General features: G+C 40.9%; 1 protein-coding gene across 5 annotated transcripts in view; it reads right to left on the reverse strand.

Annotated features, from left to right (window-relative positions):
* Positions 1 to 997: 997 nt before the first annotated feature.
* Positions 998 to 21815, reverse strand: part of LOC124186560 (protein eva-1 homolog C-like) — an 86938-nt gene continuing 66120 nt past the window's right edge. For 4 of the 5 annotated variants that reach the window (XM_046578375.1, XM_046578374.1, XM_046578376.1 and 1 more), the window contains 4 exons: positions 13198 to 13419; positions 5187 to 5435; positions 4047 to 4278; positions 998 to 3873 (listed from right to left, as the gene is read on the reverse strand). In XM_046578375.1, coding sequence (XP_046434331.1) covers positions 3636 to 3873; positions 4047 to 4278; positions 5187 to 5435; positions 13198 to 13419 — 941 coding nt within the window. In that variant the 3' untranslated portion in view covers positions 998 to 3635. The remainder of the gene's footprint in view (positions 3874 to 4046; positions 4279 to 5186; positions 5436 to 13197; positions 13420 to 21815) is intronic. The other variant, XM_046578378.1, reaches the window with a different exon arrangement.

Below are 21815 nucleotides of genomic sequence, written 5' to 3' on the forward strand. Positions count from 1 at the left end.
CTCTTTCTTGTTTGTTTTTCATCCGGTTTATCTTCAATTCTTTTACGCTCAATTCGCTCTTTTACTCATTTGTCTCATCTTTCATACATGCCGTTTGTACTTTTGCGATATAACACGCGTGTACGTACGTCAATCTTTTTTCCCTTCCTCCCTTTCTTTCCATTCATATTAATATGATATAACAACAGTGATATACTTGTATTATGTATATATAATAATATACATTTATATACCTATATTACAATAATATTTCAATTACGTACAATCGTCGATACCGATAGATTCTTATTGTTTCTGTTTCTTTTTCCCCCCGCTGATCCCTGTCACTCGGATACATAACGCAATAAATTTAAACGCGGCCTGAATCAAATTCTTCCGTTTTGTCTTTTACAATAATTATAAGCATTTCACGCACTTGCACCATTACTTTTATTATTTTTGTAGACGTGGTTATCACTGTTATTGCGTTATCCACTTTCACTGTTCTGCGGATAAACCAAACATCCTTTTATTCAATTATTTATTAATCATTTATACGAGTTTCTTATCAATAATATATCTACACGTAATATGTATATCCATACATATATATGTATGCATATGTATATATATATATGCGATACATATATATGTATGGATCAATTTATGCATAGTGAAAAAAGTGAAAATATATCCAACAGTGTATCGATTTCGTAGAAAAATAATAATGGCAAATTGATATTATTAAGTATTATATGGGAGGCAAGGGGGGCGGGGGCGGAAAGGGGGGGGGGGGGGGGGCACAGAGGCGTAAGAAAGTCAACCTAGACTAGTGACGTTATTTTCTGACATTTTGGTTGATTCTTTCATTTTTCTTCATTGTTTCCGTTGTTTTACGTTTTTCCTTCTTTTTCTTTTCATCCTGTTTACGTACTATACAACGCGTACTCAAGTCAGCTTTGAGAAATTTTTATACGTATACCATCTATATTATACTAATTACCATATATTTTACAGAATTATGTACAACGTATTCTTTTTTATTTTTGTTTGTTTTTTCTTTTCGTTTTTTTTTTTTTTTTTTTTTTTTTAGTTTCTTGTTTTTTTTCGCCTTGCTCCGAGTTTTCGTCGTTTAAGTACGATTTCACGCCGACGACGTGACGATGGTATAAAAGTGTACAGAATAATACGCCGTACATTTGCTGCACCATCGCATCGTCGCAATATATCGGAATCGTGAATTATACCATACGCATTGTATATTATACGCGATATTACTTCACCGTATCGCCTTCCGGCCGCGATATTCAATTGTGTAATTATTTGTAGTACAACGGAATAATAATATCACCATTATAATTATACTAATAATAGTAATGATAATTATTATCATAGATAAATTTCCATACTCCCATATAATACAAAAGATTATTACTAACAAAGTTATCATTACGCGTACAGTTGTACGGGTACGTATTTGTAAATACATATCGCGCGTAATAAACATGTATACGATACGAAATACAAATACTTACGCCGTACAAGTATCTTCAAATTGGCCGAGGATCATTTACTTTCTTCGTATCTCTCTTTAAAACTCAATATTTGTTACATTTGTTTTCCCGCAACGAGTTTCATACACCCCGCCATTTTTCCTCCTCAATTAAACTGATATCGATTCGTTTGTCTGTATACGTATGCATCTATTTATACAGGTATTGTTGTTGAATTTACGAAGGTCGTTGGGAAATTTTCGATAACGATACGCGCAGACGTGAATCCTACGGTTCTATATACATAATACATATAGGTGTAGTAATATTTTATACGTGTATTCAAATTGTCAGGCACTCCGTTGAAAATATTCCAACAAGAATAGTTAATATTATTTCTTAATATCTATATTACCGTTACCGTTAACCCTTGTTATTATTGTTTATTGTTATTGTTAATATTATTATTCTTACTTTGTTGATTCAACCTTAATTATCTTTGGTACCTCGAGTTCATCTCCGATCGATTTTTCCACCTTACACGTACAATGGTTATAATATCCGCATGCGTGGAGTCCGTAGGTGAAACATTTTTAAATACGTATCAATTTCCCTGATTTTCTTCCTTTTCGTTTCATTCGCTGTGGTTTGTTACTTGCGATAAATCCAAATCTCTAGCCTCTGTAATAAGATTCTTTAGCGATGCAAAACTTTAGGTCGAACGATACAAGATCCGTGACAAAGTGATTGCTATATCGGTGAAAGAAAAAGAAGAACATGAAAAATGTCCAAGGATATTTGATACTTCGTATCAATCGTTAGACAGATCTGTATCCCACCACTGTATGCGTGACATGTATACCTATTGAAATAATAATACATCGTTACAGTAAAGACAATTACCTATCTAATTTATATAAACTATCGAAAGAGAAATTCATGGCACAAGATCGGTTAAAGTTATTTTTTACAACTTTTTTCATCACCCTCGACTCTCAATACGGGAACAAATTTCCTACTCTCGTACGTGAATTCTGTTTACATCCCCGACACGCATTTGTGGATTTACATTGTATCCTAATATACATTTCTGAGTAATATACGTCTATGTGCATACATGCTTACCATATACGCGATTGTATTTACAAATTGATATAATTCTATAATTATGCTTGATTTTTTTTTTTTTTTATCTTCTATTTTCTTTACTCGTTCAGCTCCGCGCGCGTGTGAAAACACAAAAGAAAGACAAAGTAAAAGGTCGCTTGTCACAGACGTTGAATGATTATCGTACAGTGCGTATTCATCATTACACTAATGCCGCCGTTTTGCGATATATTCGATCGGGGAAAACTGCGCAACAATGGTAAAGAAAACGGTTCTCGCATACAATTTTGCGTACAAACGCAAGGGGAAAATAAAAAATTTACGACAAAGAGCAATGAAAAAAAAAATAAAATAAATAAAACAAAAAATACCAAGATAGAATCGATCGCTAAACTCATTTCCTCTGGAAAGTTATCACATGCAAGTGTACGTCCGTGTTGTACATATTATTTGAGAAAGTAAGTAATACATAGGTTGGCCGATAAGAAAGATCAATATAAAGCGTGGAAGTCCGGAAACCCGTGTAATCTACATAAGAATATCCCCAGGGAAACGAGAGTAAATAATACGAGAAAATAAAACGAAGCTAAGAATTTTCTTCCACCAGGTACAACGGTGAATTGAGGTATGATCGAACAATCAGAGTCCGACTAACTAACCAACTAGTCGGGATGCAATTTTTAAACAGCTGTTTATGCGCCTTGACACATCTTTGCCTACAAAAACACGACTTCCAATATCAATGACAAAGGATCTGACGATTATTTACAGTTGTAATTACGCGCGGTAAGATCAAGGAAAGGGGGAGGAGGGAGGGAAGGGTGATCATTGGAAGAAGAGGAAGGTGGTGAAAAGAGGATAACAAGAATTGAACCAACGATGATGACAGTGATCGAATAACGAATTACCGAATATATATAATATTATATATATATATGTATATGTATATGCGCGTGCGTTTCTGTATACCTAGAAGCAGTACTTCCGAGTGGTAACTTCCGGTACCGGACTCAACGTGGGGGGCCTCCCCTCGCGGAGGGCTGCCCCCTCTTCTTGTCAGCCGTAGTAGTAGCTCTTGTTGCTCATCGTTCTCGGGTTTTCGGACGATCGAAGGATCGTGTGGAGGCTGTCGGTGCCGACCATGTGATTACCGAGGTCGATCCTTACGCCCCCGTGATGCTGGTGATGCTGCTGACTCGTGGCGTGAATCGGCGTCGTCCCCATCAACCCGATTCTGCCGTCCGAGTAGTAACGCTCGCCGTGAAGACGCTCGGCCAGCTGAGTTTCCGGAATCCTGGATAGGGGTTCAAATGTCCCATTTTTTCTTTTCTCTATTTCGCTCTTATCCAACATCAATTATCGGCGATTAGTCGCCGACGAACGAAACAGCTAAGTTTTGACTTGTTCGTTACAATGAAAAAATTCCAAAATGTTGTTGAAACTATAAATAACAAAGCCCTCAAGTACCTCGAGTCCTGCATCGGAACGGCAACGGGAGTTGTGAGATCGATGTCGGCGTCGATCTCCGAGATGTCGTCGGTGAATCCGTTCGGCAACGCGTCGTTGTTGGCGTGAAATTTAGCCTCCCTTTTAGCGCGATGTCGGCTGACCAACAATCGCCCGATAACCAGACCGAGGAATAGAAGTATTCCAGCCGTTACCGAAACGATTATGTAGAGATAGAATTTCTCCTGGTTTTCTGAGAGGGATTGGAAGAATCGAAAAAAGAAAAATGAATCCTGTTCGTCGTTTGGACGGGTATTTGGGTAATGTTCACGAGATTCGTGGCATTGGTCAAGACACTTGTCGTTCTACCTGACGGGAAAGAAGACTCTAAAAGGTGTATTTTGAGAATATGAATTCCTTATTATCGTTCAAGACTGCTGTTACAACGATGAAAACGAGAGATGGAATACTCGTAAAGTACACATCGTCCCTTGAATGAATAATTCGATTAATAATAATATGATGATGCAGGTACGTATGTAATAAAGAGACATTAGACTAGGTTCAAAATTCAAACACATGCATATAAAATCTACCAACTACTGAGAATACAAACGTATTATATGCTTATATAATATTCACGTAACGTAATCGTAAAGAGTATGTATATAATACTGTAAGATGCGTAACAGCAAAAATGCAAGCCAGATATCTTATTTTTTTTTTTAATTTACTCCCCGCATTCCTAATGTAAAGAGGAGAAAATTTATTAGAAAACTTTACGAAAGAAAAATTAATAATAATAATAATGAATAAATAAATAAATAAATAAATAAATAAATATATGTAGTATAGTTTCAATCAATAAAACATCCAGCTCAGTGGATGACGAAGCGTGCGTCTAAGCTTCAACAACCCCCCGTTGGAAAATACTGAATTCTGTGTGAAGAAATCCGCAGCCAGCAACCACTTCTGGTTAAAAACAGACGGATCGAGATCCTACCGAGATTCTCCCCCGATTTTACCGACGATCGGTCAGGATGATCGCGATCGGTAAGGATGATCGCGATCGGTAAGAGTGGTTTCCTGCGTATTGAAAAGGAGATATTCGCGATTCGTAGGCTTAGGGGTTGTTTTGAAAATATATCGTTTGATACTCACTTGATATGAAAGCGTAGGCATTGATCCACTCATTGAGATAGCCAACGACAACGCGTTCCTCCTCGGGAATGGCGTAGATAACTGTCGTGCAGTTTGTCGGAAAAACAGAGTCATCCTCGGCCTTACTACTACCGCCCCTGTCCCCCAACATCATTCCGGGGGTGTCCTCGGTCGGCATTTGGTTATGGCTATGCTTGCGCTTTTTCTCGTGTGTACCGACCGAGCTCGTTACCTTCAATCGCGAATCCACTATCCCGCGACCCGACAAGAAAATGGAGAAGAGAAAAAGAAACATAATCCAACAGCTCCGATATTAAACACATCTCTATGAATTTAGGGTGTATATCAAATGTTATATACTCTCAAACACAACAACTAAACGTCTACGTCTCTTTTCCAGGGGTTAAACTAAAACTATATACACCCTCTCTGTACACCAGTCTCTGCTGATTATCAAAGCAACTATGCGAATTGATGAAAAACTCGAGGAAAAATAATTGCTGTGATGTATTCAACAAGTCGGTGCACTTCTTACACACTTTCAAATTTTATATTCACTGTACGTGATGAATAAAAAAAAAAAAGAAAGAAAAGATGATTATACGTGTTTATAATCAAAGTGAATTAGGTTCAGTACACAAAATGATGAGACGGACAAAGATTCGCTCTAAAATTATTAGTGTTTCAAAAAATTTCTATATTTAATCGAGAGAAGCAGGAAAACGATTGTGCTTGAAAAAGAACACGGATGTTTGGTGATGATTACACATAAACGGTGCGACAAGTGAATGTATCGTTATGTTAAATACCTGTGAAAATATCCCAGAATTACAGAGGCCTTTGTCCGAAACATTCGGATGTTTTCTTTTGCTTTTTCGTTTCTTTTGAAATGCGAGTATTTTATAAACGGTTGAATTGTTATATTCGATTTATTTCATTCGCACGACGAGCTTGTGCGGCGAGAGACGATCGGTCTCACGTTGGTTTCTCGGTAGAAATACGCGAGGATGAAGTTTACAGAGCGCCGCGGTAAGCAAGCCGTTATCTCCCCACACGTGGGTATAAATCAAGTCAATTAGTACCGGAGATAACAACCGACCATATTTGAAAAACCAATTATACCTATATAGCATTATTCAGTCTACCGCGTGACGACGGTAGAATTGTTAATATTTCCAACCGAGATATTATACGATGAATTATGAGCTCGTAATATTCGAAGATCGAGGAAAAATCTTTACGACGTTTCATATATATTTTTATCAATTTATGTATATTTTTGTATATACTTGAAATTTGTTTCTTAATTTTATTACACGTAATTTATACGATACGATTGTAACATACACCCGCCGACTCGATTCGTCGATTATACAAATTTGTTGTTATTTAATCAGAGTGAAATCGACTGTTACGTATTGATTATTTCGAAACTCTTGGCGATTCGTAAAGCACTGGAATTAATCGTAAGCCTACAAAAATGTATCTGTGACAGAACCCGCATGAAAAGCAAGCAACGGTATTCAAAACAGCAAAGTACAAGTACACAAGAATTTTTGTCGATGCAAAAAAGTTCATGCACGGTTCACGATCGTAACGAAATGTCACGCTACAGTGAAAAATCATTCCCACAATCTGCACGGATACCAAATTCGGTATTCGAATGGTCGCTTGCTACCTCGGATTAAAGTGACGTAATGTACCAAGAAAGAAAGAAAGAAAAAGAAGAGAAATAACAAGTTTTCTCTTCACCCGCGAAAGTGCGACTGACTTATATTCGAGAACGGTTCCGAGTTCTACGTGCGTATCAATGACCAAAGTCTGACCGCCGGCCTCCGGGCAGACTTTTACATGAATTTAGTGGAATGGCGATTGATCGATTGATAGCCTGCAGGGGTAGAGTTCAAGAGGCTTCTGAAACAGCTGGAGTACATTTGATATTGCGTTTGCCAGTACGTGGTTGAAATCCCTAGGTTCGTTCGGACCCGGAGAATTTTAACGAGTTTCAGCCACTCGCGGATCGTTCATCATCGTCGCGTCGCCGAGAACAAGCGGCTCCAAAGAGTGGGAAAACGGAAAATGATGAAAAACGTGGAAGAAAAAATACAACAGGATCCCGGAGAATCCTTATGGTAATTGGATTATCGGTATGTTATGGTAAATAACCTCTCGATTAATAGTTCCCATGGACACAAGTGAAAAAAATCGGTAGTATCCGAGATACAGACTTCGAAAGAAAGGTGTCCAAATTTTTTGAAATATACGGATCTCGTGATTTTCATGAATTACAAAGCAAAGAAACCATTGATTTTCGGGACTTGTGTTCGTGAAAACATTTGACCGGGAAGATATGTACTATAGCGGACTAAAAATCCAGCCGATTCGTCCGAGAATCAATTTCTGTAGGGATTCTGCGGGGTCCTTTGCGCTCGACGTAGGCGAACTAAACGAATTTGGTTAAAATCGATGTAATAAAATTGCTGACACGTGCAAATATTACTTTACGCGGTCATTCGTGTATCGCCTGCAGGTGTGCAACTTAGCCACGAGACTCAACGAAGAGGTTCGTTAAAGGAGGAAGATAATGAACGTTCGTCTCTAATTTAAACATTTTTACATCGAACCAAGCTCGCTTTACGCGTATGCATTTACGCTGTAGTAAAATGATAATTAACTTCGATTCTACACTCCTTTCTTCTTGACTCATTCTTAGTACCTATGGGTTAATTAGAGCAGAAGTTGAGAGAGAAAAAAAAATAATGATAAAATAAGAAGAAGAGACAGAATCGATGATATCCAATATTCTCGATCGATATCCAGTCAAGTTTAGAAAAGTGAAAATATGGTCATACGTATAAAATGGTGCAATGTGCCCTGAGAGTGAATCCCCATTTCCCAAAGCCACGTGGATATCGATACCCAACTACAGAACTCGGCTGCAGAGCAGCGGCCGGTATTCATTCTCTTTTTCCCTCTCATCTGATTTAATTACCACTCCACTTTGATTAAACGTGTGCAATGGTGAATTATTCAAAAGTTTGCTCAACTCGACTGGCCACCGCGGGCGTCTGCAGAGATTTTCGAGGACGAGAAGAGAGAGACTGAGTGAAAGAACGAGGGATGAAGGAAAAGTTACCGAGAGTTAGCAGGTGGATGTATACTTAACTAGTGTATAACCAGGTATTACGTATATATACATATATATATATATATGTACACATGTACAGCACAAACGACCGAGACTGAGATTAGAAGATTTCACTGTACGGAGAGAAAATAAGAAATCAGCCCTAAAAAATGGTAAGAAAAGAACATGAAGAGCGCACTGCAAATAAGAGAATCAAAAATTTACGTAGTGAGACTCTCGGCGCTTATTTGTGCTTTGAAATTAAAGTTGCATATGCATAGGCGAGTAATCGTGGAAGAAAAGAAAGAAAGAAAAATCCTGACATATAATACAAATCTGACGTCTTGTCGTATGGTGATTTTTATTCTCACAATCCAGTTTCAAAATCATACTGATGTCTGTCAAGTTTTGATAAAAGAAAAAAAGAATGACCTGTGTATAATACACTGAAATAACGCGAAGTGTGCAGAAAAGTGGGGAGAGGGGGAAATACCGTGGAAGCATTTAACGCACGCTTCTTTGCCTAAAAGTTTTCGGGGTGGATGGAATAATCGCGTCGGCGAGCGTTAAGATGGTGTGGATTATTGTATGAGCGGATCTCGGAGCGAGTCAAATTGAAATCATTCAAAGTTGTAATTAAAAGGCCGACCTCGCATCCGTCTCTCAAATTCACTTTCTCTCTACCCGAGTGTTTCGGGAGTTACACGGATATTACTCACAACCGGAGGGCATTGAGGAATTCAAAGTTTAAACTAGAGAGGATCAGACGGATCCGGTCGTTGCCGAATAGAGTAAAAGCCGGTAAGAAGCGTGCGGATCGGCGCGTGAGTTTATCGTAACCTTTTCAATCGGTTCGAGTTTGCGCGAAAGGACGCAGGGAGAAAAAGAGTCAAAGAAAATAAACGGTGCAGAAAGTGCGAGAGAAGAGTTGAAAACTTTGATCGGAATCAGAGCCAAGCTGAAATTAATCGTGGGGATGAAATTGGACGCGTGTTGTAACGAAAGGAAAAAAAAACAGGTAAAAAGGAAGAGAAAAGTTTGATACGCGATACACGCGAGCCTATCTCGAATCGAAGCTTCCTTCTCAGGCAATTTTCAATGTCGCCTAAATGACAAATGGAAAAAAGTGAGACGGGATTAAAGTCACTGAATAATAAGGGGATTAAAAATCTCATTAATTCTGTCGGAGTTAGCTGACTAACGGTTTCTGTTGAGCGAAAAACCCGCGTTAATAATACCCGTAGAGCTGTGGGGTAAAAAATCGCCATTTCTTCCTCCTCGCCTATCCGAGACGTCCAATATCGTTGTGGCTATAAAATTTTGCAACTCAATTTCGTATCTGCGACGATGGATAAATGTATTATTACATTATTATATGATTATATGATTATACAAAGGTATAAAATATACTTTATCGGTGTTTTCGAAAGTTGCGTATTACCAGCTGTATATAAATATATATGTATATATATACACGTATACAGGTAACCATTCGATTTTATACCTTTACCTCGTTTACGTCGTATTTATTGTATCGCAAAAAGAATTGGCGATCTTGTTGCAAATAAGTTTTCGCAGCCAATCAATGTCTACGTCATGTTTCTCTTCTCCTCGCTTGTAATTTCCGTATTATCTAACTATACGGGCGTCGAAATCTTGCATCGCAGAAAATCACTAGAAGTTTGGACGAGGCAATCTAACCCACTTTCCAAACTAATCAAAAACCCTGAATTATATATGATTAATCCGTGGAGAGCGGATGATTTATGCCAGCGATACTTGACGGGGATAATAATTGGTAGAAAAATGATCGGTCCAGCAGCGTCTGAGGGACGAGACTGATCATTGGACAAAAAGTGGATAAATTTTCATCATTATAGGAAAATAATAATTATATTAACAATAACAATAATATCACGAATAAGAGCACGACGGGGAAATTGCCTCATAAATATTTCATTGACGCAGCGTATGGCGGATGGCTACATATTCGTTTTCCGGAACGAGGAGGACGTCGTTGTTGCTGATGCGAGTAAGACGAGAAAGATGAGAAATACGAGGAAGATAAAGTGGGGCATAAGAAATTGATGCATCAAGGAGCAGAGCAGAGAATGAGAGAGAGAGAGAGGGGCTCGAATACACGACGCCGTATAACGAAAATAACCCGACGGTGAAGAATCGCGTCGAAGATGCTTCCGGAATGTCTCCCTAATTTCTCACTCGAGTCCCGATGTACCTACCTTGTACGCACAAAGGGCGGGGTTGAAATTCCAAATTTGAAAAGTTCCGAGAGCGAAAAAATTTCCGACGAAACTTAAAGTAAGGAAATCGAACTTTGACGAAACATCAAAGTTTCAAATGGTTCGAATCTTCGCGGTGCTCCAAGTTACGAAAGTGCAAAATTCCGAATGGACGTTACAAAAGTGTGAAAATGAGAAAATTTTTAAATCTGAAACATCGAAATTTCGAATGATCCAAGATTTTGAGTTTTGCGAATTTCTGGCTTGGTGGAGTTTCACTGCTTTGATAATTCTTTGTTCTGGATGTTGGATATTTTTACGTTAGGAATCCCCGTCATTCCGATTTTCGGTTTTTCTCAATTTTTACACTCACTCGTCGAGAATTTTCGGAACTTTGTCGTTTCTTCAAAGTTTGTTTTCTTTACTTCAAGTTTCGCGACCAAATAATTTGGAATCAGGCGTTTTCGAAAGTCTTAAAATTCAGAATCCTAACCCCGCCCAACGCAAATCCATATCCAAAGCGGAAACTGACGCGTTTCGAAAATGAAAAATCTTCTCGCCGCATTGAAAAACTCTCTGGGATTCTTCCTTTGCAATCAGCCTCTCGTAAAATAATTTGTCTTCAGGGTCACAAAGGTGGTGGCAGTTCAGACCTTTCGGAAACTAAGCTTTCGACCCTGTCACTCGAGCCGTAGCCCGGGGTTGAAGCCGAGAAGACCGTGGCAGCATGAGGGGGAAAAAGGAAGGGTTGAAGCTCTTCGAAAAGTGCGGTATAAAATTTTCCGGTTAGTCCTAAAGAGCGTCGAAGCCACGCTCCTGAATTAAGTCTCCGAGTCTTTACCAGAGAAGCTGCTCCTTCGTCTGCTTGAACAGACTACGAGAGGCTCACCGAAAGATTTCCGCATGCAAAGCGAGCAGCTGCACGGATCTGTGTAGGTAAATTGAGCAAGTATTTAACAAACAGAGACGCTTTCTTAAGCCCTTTAATTGGCCAAGAGGAAAACGTATAAGCTCCCCGGATTTTCCTCCAATTTTCCGGTCGGTGTGAAATGAAGAGCCGAAATACCGTCGCCCTCCGGCCGCTTCCGCGTTCCGCGAGGAAACTTCCGCGGAGAAATTCGGAGGAGAGTAAATTTTTTTCCTTAAAAGATGCAGGTAACCGGAGTATCGAAGGCGGGATGCTCGGCATTTCCTTTATCGATAATCAGAACATTATTTCTCGTATAGACGTGGAGATGGGATGCAGGGTGGGTAACTCGCTCTAAATGCATGACGGTATCTTCCAATTTTACCAAGGAGATAGGATCGCAACGCGACGCTGTCTTCGAAACCAATTGGACGCTATTTTCTCGCTTTAAAATCACCCCGTGTATAAAGCATACGTACGTAGATACGTACGCGGGCGTGTCTCGCGGAGAATGTGCGAGCCTGAAGCCGAGAGGAATATTGATCACGAGCGTAACGATTATCCCGCATCCCGACATTCGCAGCTCGTGAAATGGAAATGATGAAAGGATAACAACAAGATAAAACGAAAGCGGTTGGTGTTGAAATTCAAGAAACATACATGTCCGATACGTATCGTCGGTTGTGCGATGTTTGAAATCAAATTACACAGCGGCAGCAATTATACGAAAGTGAAGCGAAGCGGGGTGAAAAATCGAAAAAGAAGAGGGGATAAAAAAAACAAAAAGGAGGTGAAAAAAATTCGGAGCGACGGCTGCGGCATCCGCAGGATGCTTCGCATAATTGCGTAGAGATAGAATGAAATATGAGCCAACAATATAATATATACACACTGTAGCTGGTAACTACAACAGCCACTCTTTCCGGGTATGGGGGGGTTTAATTAAAGCAATGAATTAAAAACCCCACTCTCTCAGGAAAATTGCCTTGTACCAATCTTTTAGGCACAACAAAAAGCTTCAGGATCGCCTGGTACGTATGTTAATTTAAACGTAAAATAATTAGCGATGCCCACTTTAAGCTAAGATTAATCGAGTCCAAAAAAATAATCAAACACGACTCGATTGAATCGGTAAAGATCCATCGATTGATCCGTTATTTTTTTGATTTTTCTTTTTTTCTTTTTTGTGTTTTAGAAACGTTGCATTTGAAACTTAAATGTCGTAAATTCCAGTACGCAGTCTTAATAGCGGACAAGTTGTTTTTTTTTTTTTTTTGATAATATACATATAGTCTCATTGAAAATATTTATCAATTTCAGGTGAAAAATATTCATTCATCTTTCACTTGTTGTATCAAACACGCGTACTTAGCAAGTAAGACATCGATGACAATTGATACTCTGATTATCGATTATGCTCTATTAGTCGAGAAAAAGTAATCGATTTGATCGAAAAACGATCACTTGTGATCGTTCTTGATGAAATTATCCTCTTTCGCGAAAACGTCAGTGCAGATTGGGATGCCGACGAGCGACCAGATCGCTACTAACGGTTAATTAAGAGGAAAGAATAATTTAACGGTAATAAAACAACAACAAACGACAAAGATTATTCACCAGGCAAACTCAGCGCATGCATTCAGCCACAAGCCAAGTATCAGTCCGACTCTTACACCCAGAGAGCGAGAAAAATTATAGAAGAAGATATGTGCCAAGAAAAGGATCTCCTCGACTTACCGTCGTTGTTGGTTCTCGCCCTTGGCGGTGAAGAACTGACGGTCGGTCCATCCCGGGTACTGTTATCTCTCGGCTGAGGCTGGGGACCCTCCAAGTTCGGACTCGGGCTGAACTCCGCGCGAAAATCTGCCCTGTCGTAACCCTCCTCGAACTCGTTCACAAGGTCCGTTTCGTCGGGTTCAACCGCCCCCTCGTACTGCTCCCGTAGCACTTTCCGAGGAACTGGAGAGGAGGGAGAAGAACATCGAAGAATAATTATCGCGATAAGGATACTCGGTGACGTAACATAGGACAGAAATTAACTGCAGGACTGGAATGAAAAATACCTGAGAAGAATATGAGAGATTATTCGTTGGTTGCAAATCGTGGGACGAAGCGATTGTACCTACGTACGAGCCGACGCAATCTTTTGGGAAAACATCGAGTGAAAGGTTTAAATCGCGGTGGTTCTAGCCCTTGCGGGGAGGCGGCTTCCGGCACGAGTGTTTGCATTGTTCATGTACAGAGGGGCAGTAAATATGGAAAAGGAGCTTAGCCGATGTTCGGTAATTCGAGAAGCGGCTTAGGATATTAATACGACGATGCGGTCGAGGGCGAAGATGTGAAAATGGCGAGGGAGAGGGAGAGAGGGAGGATCTCGAGCTAGCTGATGCGACCGGTTAACGGGAGGATACGACGTCACGTATGATAGCGAGGCGAGGCGATCCAGCGACGACCGCGCCGGATGACCACATCAACTATGAACCGCTAAATTATGCCACGTACCTGCCGAGCGCCCCTTAACCCTTCCCAAAAACTCGTCTGTAGGATAATCTGATGGGATGAGATAGGATGATTGTGATAATAATAACGAACGGGAGGCGGGAGTTTGATAACTCCTTTCACCTTTTTCCCCGCCTATTTTCCTAGCTAGGTAGATAAGAAGATAGATAGGTAGGAGAAAACTAACCGTGCGATATAATTTCTAACTTGACGGTCGTTTGGTTAATGACGCGGGGATGATCAAAAGTTGTTACGGAGGTATCTCGGGGGGCGTTGAAAGGCTCCTCACCAGCCAGGGAATGGCAAAATCGTACTCACGAATTCACCCCGAGGAACGCCTGTAACTATACAACTCCGACTGGTAGGGTTCGGTATAGCGATTGGAATTTATTGTACGCATTTATCGACTTCGTTTGATTAGAGGGCAAACTTCGGTGGATGCATGAAACGTCGCTGACTCTCTACGCGTGATATATCCTTTTCAGAGTTCGGTTAACTTTTCCAAATTGAGGAAATACGGAGCGACCCTTGTACTCGGTTCGACTTTCCTTCTCTGTTGTACTTTATCTATGGAAAAATATACGAAAACACGGGTCTGCAACCAGAAAACTGAACTGGTTTTTTTTTTTTTTTTTATAACGTTTCCTTATAGATTTTCACTCACTGAAACCGAGAAAAATACTCGAAAAATTCCATCGCGCCAGGTTTTTTGTTTTTTTTTCCAATTCGTGCTTGTAGTTTCAATCGGATTGAAATTCCCGTTCAACACAAAACCTGGTATCATATTCTTGATTGTAAAAATCCTATGTAAAATTGATTTCTTACTTTCATCGAACACGTATTAGAGAGAGACTCAAGAATAAATACAAACAGGGAAAGAGAAAATGGAAATCGGAAGCGTGTTTCATAGGCAAAAAGAATGAACACGGGATGTTAAGTAAATTTCATGAAAAAATTTGTTATTTCATTGTTATAAAATGGTGGTATCTCCATAAATGTCGACCTTTTTTTTTTTTTGCAGACCTATGAAATCAATTATTTGAAAGGAGTGAGTATTTTCTCCGCCAAGACTGTCATCAAATTTCTACGAAACTTTTAGTCGTTTGAGACAGAACTTTGTGATCAGGGTGTCCCCGACAAGAAAGTTATTATCCACGGACGCACCTGGGTTGAAAATATCGATTGAACCCCCCCCCCCCCCCCCCCAAAAAAAAAGAAGAAGAAGCTCTTTGGGCCGGTTCGATGGACAAAAACGATTTCCACGTTCGCGTAAACACGATTTGCGAACCCACTACCCTCCTCCACCCTTTCCCCTCGTCGCGTGTGTTAAACACGAGAGGGAAGAAGCGAAGGATGCGCGCATGGCTTTGAGGTTTACGGATGAAATTTTGTCAAAATTAGAGGAGAGCTAAACATCAAAAGCTTGAAGGCTTGAGAGAGCTGCATGCTGCCATAATGCGATATGGCGAAGGACGACAGCACAGACCGCAGTTTGCAGGCCCAGGCTACGTGTACTTCGGCTACCGCGTTGTTACCTTGTACGCGCATTATCTCTATACGTGTACGTATACATAGATATACGCCTGCCGCGCACAGGTGAGATTCAGGCTCGAGTGAAATATAACGACAAATTAGCGTCAGCAAAGGTAATGACAAATCATCCCCTCAAGTTGTTTACTTGTTAAATATAAGAGACCTCGTCTCAACGCTTTCGCCTGTATTTTATAGATCGATAGAAAATATCACGCGATCGGGAAGTGCGTGGGAAATACTGGAAAAATCATCGAAATGTTTGTTTGTTGAAGTTTTAAGGCTCTTGTGCGAGATCGCGTTGAAGAGTGTCGAAGGAAACAAACGAATAGCAAAAAGGTAACCGTTAAAAGGAAGAGAGAAGAAAAACGAAAATGAAAATTGACATTGCCAAAAGGTGTTGTTAAACTCGACCGCGGGGAAAGGTAAGGTTTGCGTGGTAGTGCCAAAGAAACAGCGTCGAAAGAAGAAAAAAATACCAAGAAAAATATTCAGAGGAAGAAATAGGTGAAACGAAATAACAAAGCTGAGCTATAAAGCAAAACTAAAGAAAGGGAAAATGAAGGTGACAGAAATTCGGGTCGGGTGAAAACACGAGGGAACGGGAAAGAAAAAAAAAAAGGAAATCCTGAGGGACGAAATGAATGTAATAATCTTTGGGTTAACAAGATTCACGAGGTTCTCGAAAGTCTGGAATAAAAAAAAAAAATAAAAAAACAAAAAAAAACAAAAAAAAAAAAAAAATACGAAAGTAAGGAAGAAAATAAAAGAAGAAAAGAAAAAGAGGCGGAAGAGTGTGAGTATAATGGAAAAAGAGGAAAAAACAAAGGTAAAGAAAACACAAAAAACTTGTCGAGTATTCGGAGGGAGGGTGACGAAGTTAAATGCCAAAACATTTCCGTTTTTCTCACTGGAAATAAGGCGAGAATGCGAGAATGCGAAGGGAATGAAAGATGTGAGGGAGGAGTTTCGCGGGACGGATAAAAATTTGGCAAATAAACTAGATTCAACGAGAATTTTATTTTTACGTTACGTTAAACGTCACCTGTCGCTCCGGGGTGAGAGAAAGAGAATGCGGTTGATACGTGAAACCTGAGAGAACAGTCAGAGGTGAAAAACACGATTTTAATATCACCCGACTAATGGCTTGCGACCTTTGCTGTTGAAAAAATCAAAAGCACGGATACACATTTTTTTTTATGCTTGAAACATGAGAATATGGTCAGAAACGTTGACGTTGAAGTTCGTTTGACAATTTAATTAAGAGTAAAAGGTCGCACGCGATGGTAGGTACGGCGATGAAAATAAAAAATAATCATCTGCCAAGGTAACTGCGTAAGGGCTTAATAGCCAAAAATTATTATCGTTATTCCCATGATTCCGATGATTGACGATTTGGATAATCGATATCCTCGGTGTATAATTTTGTTAGTTTTAATTTTATACGCGTTTAAGTAGTCTTTAAAGCGCTTGCGAAAAAAAAAAGAAAAGAAATTGGCGTTTATACGAACTTTTGATTCTATCGCCGAGAATTTACTGTTAAAATTTCTGAATTTTTGGACATTCTAATTAATTGTTTTCGTTTCAACGGCTTTTCACAATCTTCTGTTTTGATCTACTTTTTCGCGTATATGTGTCAATGGCAAAATTTTGTATCAAAGACTATCTATGTTAGATTTTTGAAGCGTGAAAACACCTCGTCACGATGCACAAATTTTCCGTGCATCCGTCGGTCGCACTCGGAAAGACTCTTCGAGTACCCGAGACAAAATTTGCACGTCTTGTGGACAGGGTCGCGGCGTTTCAAAGTACTAAAAGTTGGTAGGCGTTATAGGTGTCGCAAAGTTCTAACCACAGGGTAACGCCGCTCGCTCACTCAGAGAAAGATAAAGAGAGAATAGAGAGAGAGTGTGTGAGAGAGAGAGAGAGAGAGAGAGAGAGAGAGACCGCACCGCGTCGATCCGCATCCGTGAGGACGAAACTTTCTTCGGTAGAGGGACATTTACTTAAACTTGCAAATATTCGCCCCTTATTTCCGTAATTTGCGTAATTCAGTTGTGTTGCCTGTCCCTTCATCCTTCCCTTGGAAGCCCGCAACCAGACCGCAATTCGTTTTGGGTTAAAACCGCGAGTTATAAAACTTTATTTTATTCTCTCATCCTCGTTCGCATCGCATTACCTCACCGTTAACCTCGACGACGATTTTATCTCCTAATCCGTCGTTGAAGCAGCCTCGATACTCGTAACACGATACGTCGTCTCAATCAACCGGCCGGTTTCGGTAAACGAAGATAGCAGCGACTTAATCCCGGACCTCGCACCTTCTCGAGATGAATCGTAATAAGGCAGTCACCCCTCCCTTGAAGGTATCATATCCGCCATAAAACGCAGAACCTCCGCCTCGGAGGTCGTCGCATTCGGCCGGTGGTTGGACCTGCATCGAGACGAAGAGGGGTCTCTTCATCTCCCAGATACGCGGCCAGCCGTGCCGGGTTTCGGGGCTAAGAGCGAGAGATAGGGGGGCACGCGAACCCGAGAAGGACCCTGGCTGTTATAATTATTCCCCGAAGTCCCATCAGCGAGAGATATCGCCGGGCGAAGCGGACCCCGCAGGTTCCAAGGGAAACCCTAAATCCGGGAGCCAGTCGTGCCGGCTGAGAGAAAAGCGCAGAGCCAGCCAGACGGTGCGGAGCTTCTTCTCCTTCGCCGCGGAGCGATAACGTCCGGAGATTTCGTCCTCGTTCTGTGGCTACGCAATATCAACCGAAAGTCAGTCTCGTCGACGATATTGAATATTTCGCGATAAGACGAAAATCGGAGAAAAAAATCAACCGCGGTAAAGACGGCGAGCAAATCACATTTCAGTAACAATAATGCCCAAAAGTTGGCGATAAATTGATCAAAAAATTTTTAGGGAATGTTCTTTTTTTTTGTCCGGGATATTAATTCGTTGATTTTTTTTTAGATACGTATGAATTTTTTTTTCAAATTTTCAAAAGCTGTATTCACAAAACTATTCGTTCAATGACCCGGAAACTTTTTAATTGTAATATACAACGCTTTTACGAAAAAGTATTCACAATCTACGATTTATCCTCTGTTTTTCAAACTTTAACATTATCGAAAACGGAAATTTCAAAACAATGAGAAAATTCGTTAAGACTTCATGGGTATTCAGAAAAATCGGGGAATTCGTTTCACGTGACAAAAACATAAAAGCGTTTCCTAAAAATTTGTTCGACAAATTTGTTTTTTTTTTTTCACAATTAATTCACAACCCTTAAGCATTATTATTATTGAAATTCAATTTTTTCGTCGACTTTGTGGCGGCTGATTTTTTCCGATTTTCATATCACCATAAAATATTCAATATTGTCGACGAGATTCACTTTTGGCTGAGAACTTATGGTCAGTACATCCTTTATACGCAAGATAGAGTAGCGGCTTTAATCAAAGTCGATTGTATGCACGGTCTAGCTGGCGAATAAGGAATTCTTTGTCAAAAGGGCAGAAAACGACCGAGTGAATGACGAATTAGCGATGGCGAAGAACTTGATGATGTGCTTCGGGATCGGCGCCGCCCCCGCAACGGCTCCGTATACGTATTATACGATCATCGGCGGCGCCGCGGTCCGTCTGACCATGTGCGTCCCTCGTCCACTTGCAAGCTCGCGTCGGAAGGCCCGTCCGACTGCGTCTCATCCGCAAATAAAGTCCTTGAATAGGGTATCGATTTGCTATTTCGCGAGCTGTTTAAGCCGGATAAGGATCCCCCGGAGGACAGTTGACACGCGCGCAAGCCCGTCGAATTGCCGGCCTGGAACATACCTTGTATTGCGTGCGTGTGTGTGTGTGTGTGCGTATATCCATACAACAATGCAAGAGAGCAAAGCTTTCGGCCAGCCTGCGGGGAACGTAATAAAGAAGGTAAAGAAAACCCGAGACTCGAAAGACGATCGTGATTGTTTTTAGTATACGAATTTTCCGGCAGCAGGTTTAGAGCAGCCTTGGTGAAAAATGAAGGAAGAGGAAAAAAAGATAGAGTAAAAGGCGTCCCCCCGCCGGGTTAATAACTCTTAATTAAAATCCCCGATTCTTTTGTCTCGAGTCAAATATCCCGGTAAGGTGGGAGGTGGTGCCGTAGGTATAAGAAGAGCGGGCAGCTGGGTATCCGCCCGTTTAATTAACCGGTTATACCTATATTTCATTGACGCGAGCTTTCGGAGGAAAATTAGGTCAGACGGAGCTTTTGCCCCTGCACGTGATATAATTTTCGCGATATTGTTGCAGAGCCCGACACACACGTATGTCGAAACGACCAGACATTGTGTGTAAACCATTTCACAGTCGGCGGAGAGAGAGGCGAAGTAACACTGGGGCAGAGGGTTTGTTTTAGTCTCGTGCATTTCTAGCCGCCGTTCCGCAACGCCACGGCATAAATAGATAAGAGAGTTCAGTCGAAGCTCTCCTCCCATGGCATCTGGTTTTCTCTGCAAGTTTCGAACGCCCGCCACCTCTTTCCCCTCGGCAACACGTGCTTGCACATTGTGTCCTTCGCTATTTAACGTGCAGCGAGCCTCGCGTATGGTAGGTGTGTATATACATGTATATATATGTGTGTGTATACGTATCGTACGAAGGCAAGTAGGTACGGGTTAGATGCGACATTTACATTCGTATAATGTAATCTCGGTGATATTACGTGTCGCTGTGGGCACCTCGGTCAGGGCTGCGGTCCGTTCCGGGATGAAGTTTCGTCGACTGTGAAGAATCAGATGACGAACAACTCTCGTGCGACAATTCCGATCCCGTACGTATGGGGCATTCGTAATGCGTGTAACTATGTCATTCATTTGTTTGGTGTACGAAAAAAACAAGAGGTGTACGAATAATGGGGCGGGGTTGAAATTCCGAATTTGAAAATTTCCGAAAATACCTAGTTTCGAATTATTTGGTGGCGAAAATTGAAGTAAAAATATTAAAAGGCTGAGCTTCGAATGGTCGGAAACACGACGGCTCAAAGTTACGAAATGCGTGATTTCGAAAATTCAAGTTAGGCAAACTTCCGAAAAGTAATGTTTCGATAGAGCAAAATTCGGAAAAATAAAGTTTCGATGGAGTAAAATTCCGAAAATTGAAACATACTCACGGAGCGTAGTTTACTCAACGAGTCTGTGTAAAAAATTAGAAAAGACCAAAGTTAGAATTACCAGAATTCCAAACGTAAGAATATCGAAAATTCAATACAAAACCAAGCCGGAAATTCACAGAATGGAAAATCTTCGATCATGAGAAATTTGGATCTTTCAGATTTTTGAATTTTCTCATTTTCGAGCTTTCGGTACTTTGACTCGTCGAAGTTACGCTCTTTCGAAATTTTGTCCTTTCGGAACTTTGAGCGTCGGGTTTCGTACCATTCGAAACTTTGATCGCAAAGATTATTGGTATCAATAATTTTTTCGTACAACTGACGGACGTTGGCATGTAAATCGGTGTGAAACGAAGACAACAAAAAAATCTGAAACAATTCAGGGCTTACTTTTTCGACCATCGAAACACCGTAGGTATCAAATTTAAAGCGTAATCGTAGATGGCGAGGATTCGGGTCGAGTCGAGTTGACACGGAATACCTCGTACACGGAATTGAACCGATCTATCGGGTGACAGGGAATTGTTTCCCCGTGTGAAATGAAAGGGCGAGGCGGCGATGTAGTTCGGGGCGCATATTATACGCCTAGTTAGCCGGAGGGTGCAGGTTTCTTTGATCGAGTCGTGTTTCAACTCTCTCGTAGTCATAGGCGGTTGGGCATAAACATCGCCTGTGGGTATCGACCGGATCGTATGACACGCGCGGTTAAATCCCGCAGGCCATGGTCACGCCGATTACCGCACCGATTCAGGGACGGGAGGGATGAAAAGAACGAAGAGACGGGACGAGGGGGGGGGGGGGGGGGAGGGAGGCTCGATGCAGCGGGCCAGCAGAGGCGGCGAGCCGCAGGAGAGTAATCAACTGATCTCAACGACGGCGGACACTTGAGGAACCGTTGTGTGCACTGGTCGACGAACCCTGCCACCCGTCGCTCGATTAATCATTACGATTTAATTAAGCACGCTGGGTACACGTATACCTGTACGCATAAGCGTCCGGCGCTATGTGCATAGTTGACCCTTTGAGTCGTAGCGGTAAGTATTTTTACCACCTGTTTTACATCCGTTTTTTGTACGTTTGGACAAGTTTGAAAAGATGCTTCGATTGTTTCGATTTAATGTAATTTACTATTGTTGGAAAGAAATTGGTTGGAAAAAAGTCGTAGAAATTGAAGGGA

Source organism: Neodiprion fabricii, chromosome 7 (genome assembly GCF_021155785.1).
Source record: "Neodiprion fabricii isolate iyNeoFabr1 chromosome 7, iyNeoFabr1.1, whole genome shotgun sequence".
Classification (NCBI taxonomy): Eukaryota; Metazoa; Arthropoda; class Insecta; order Hymenoptera; family Diprionidae; genus Neodiprion; species Neodiprion fabricii.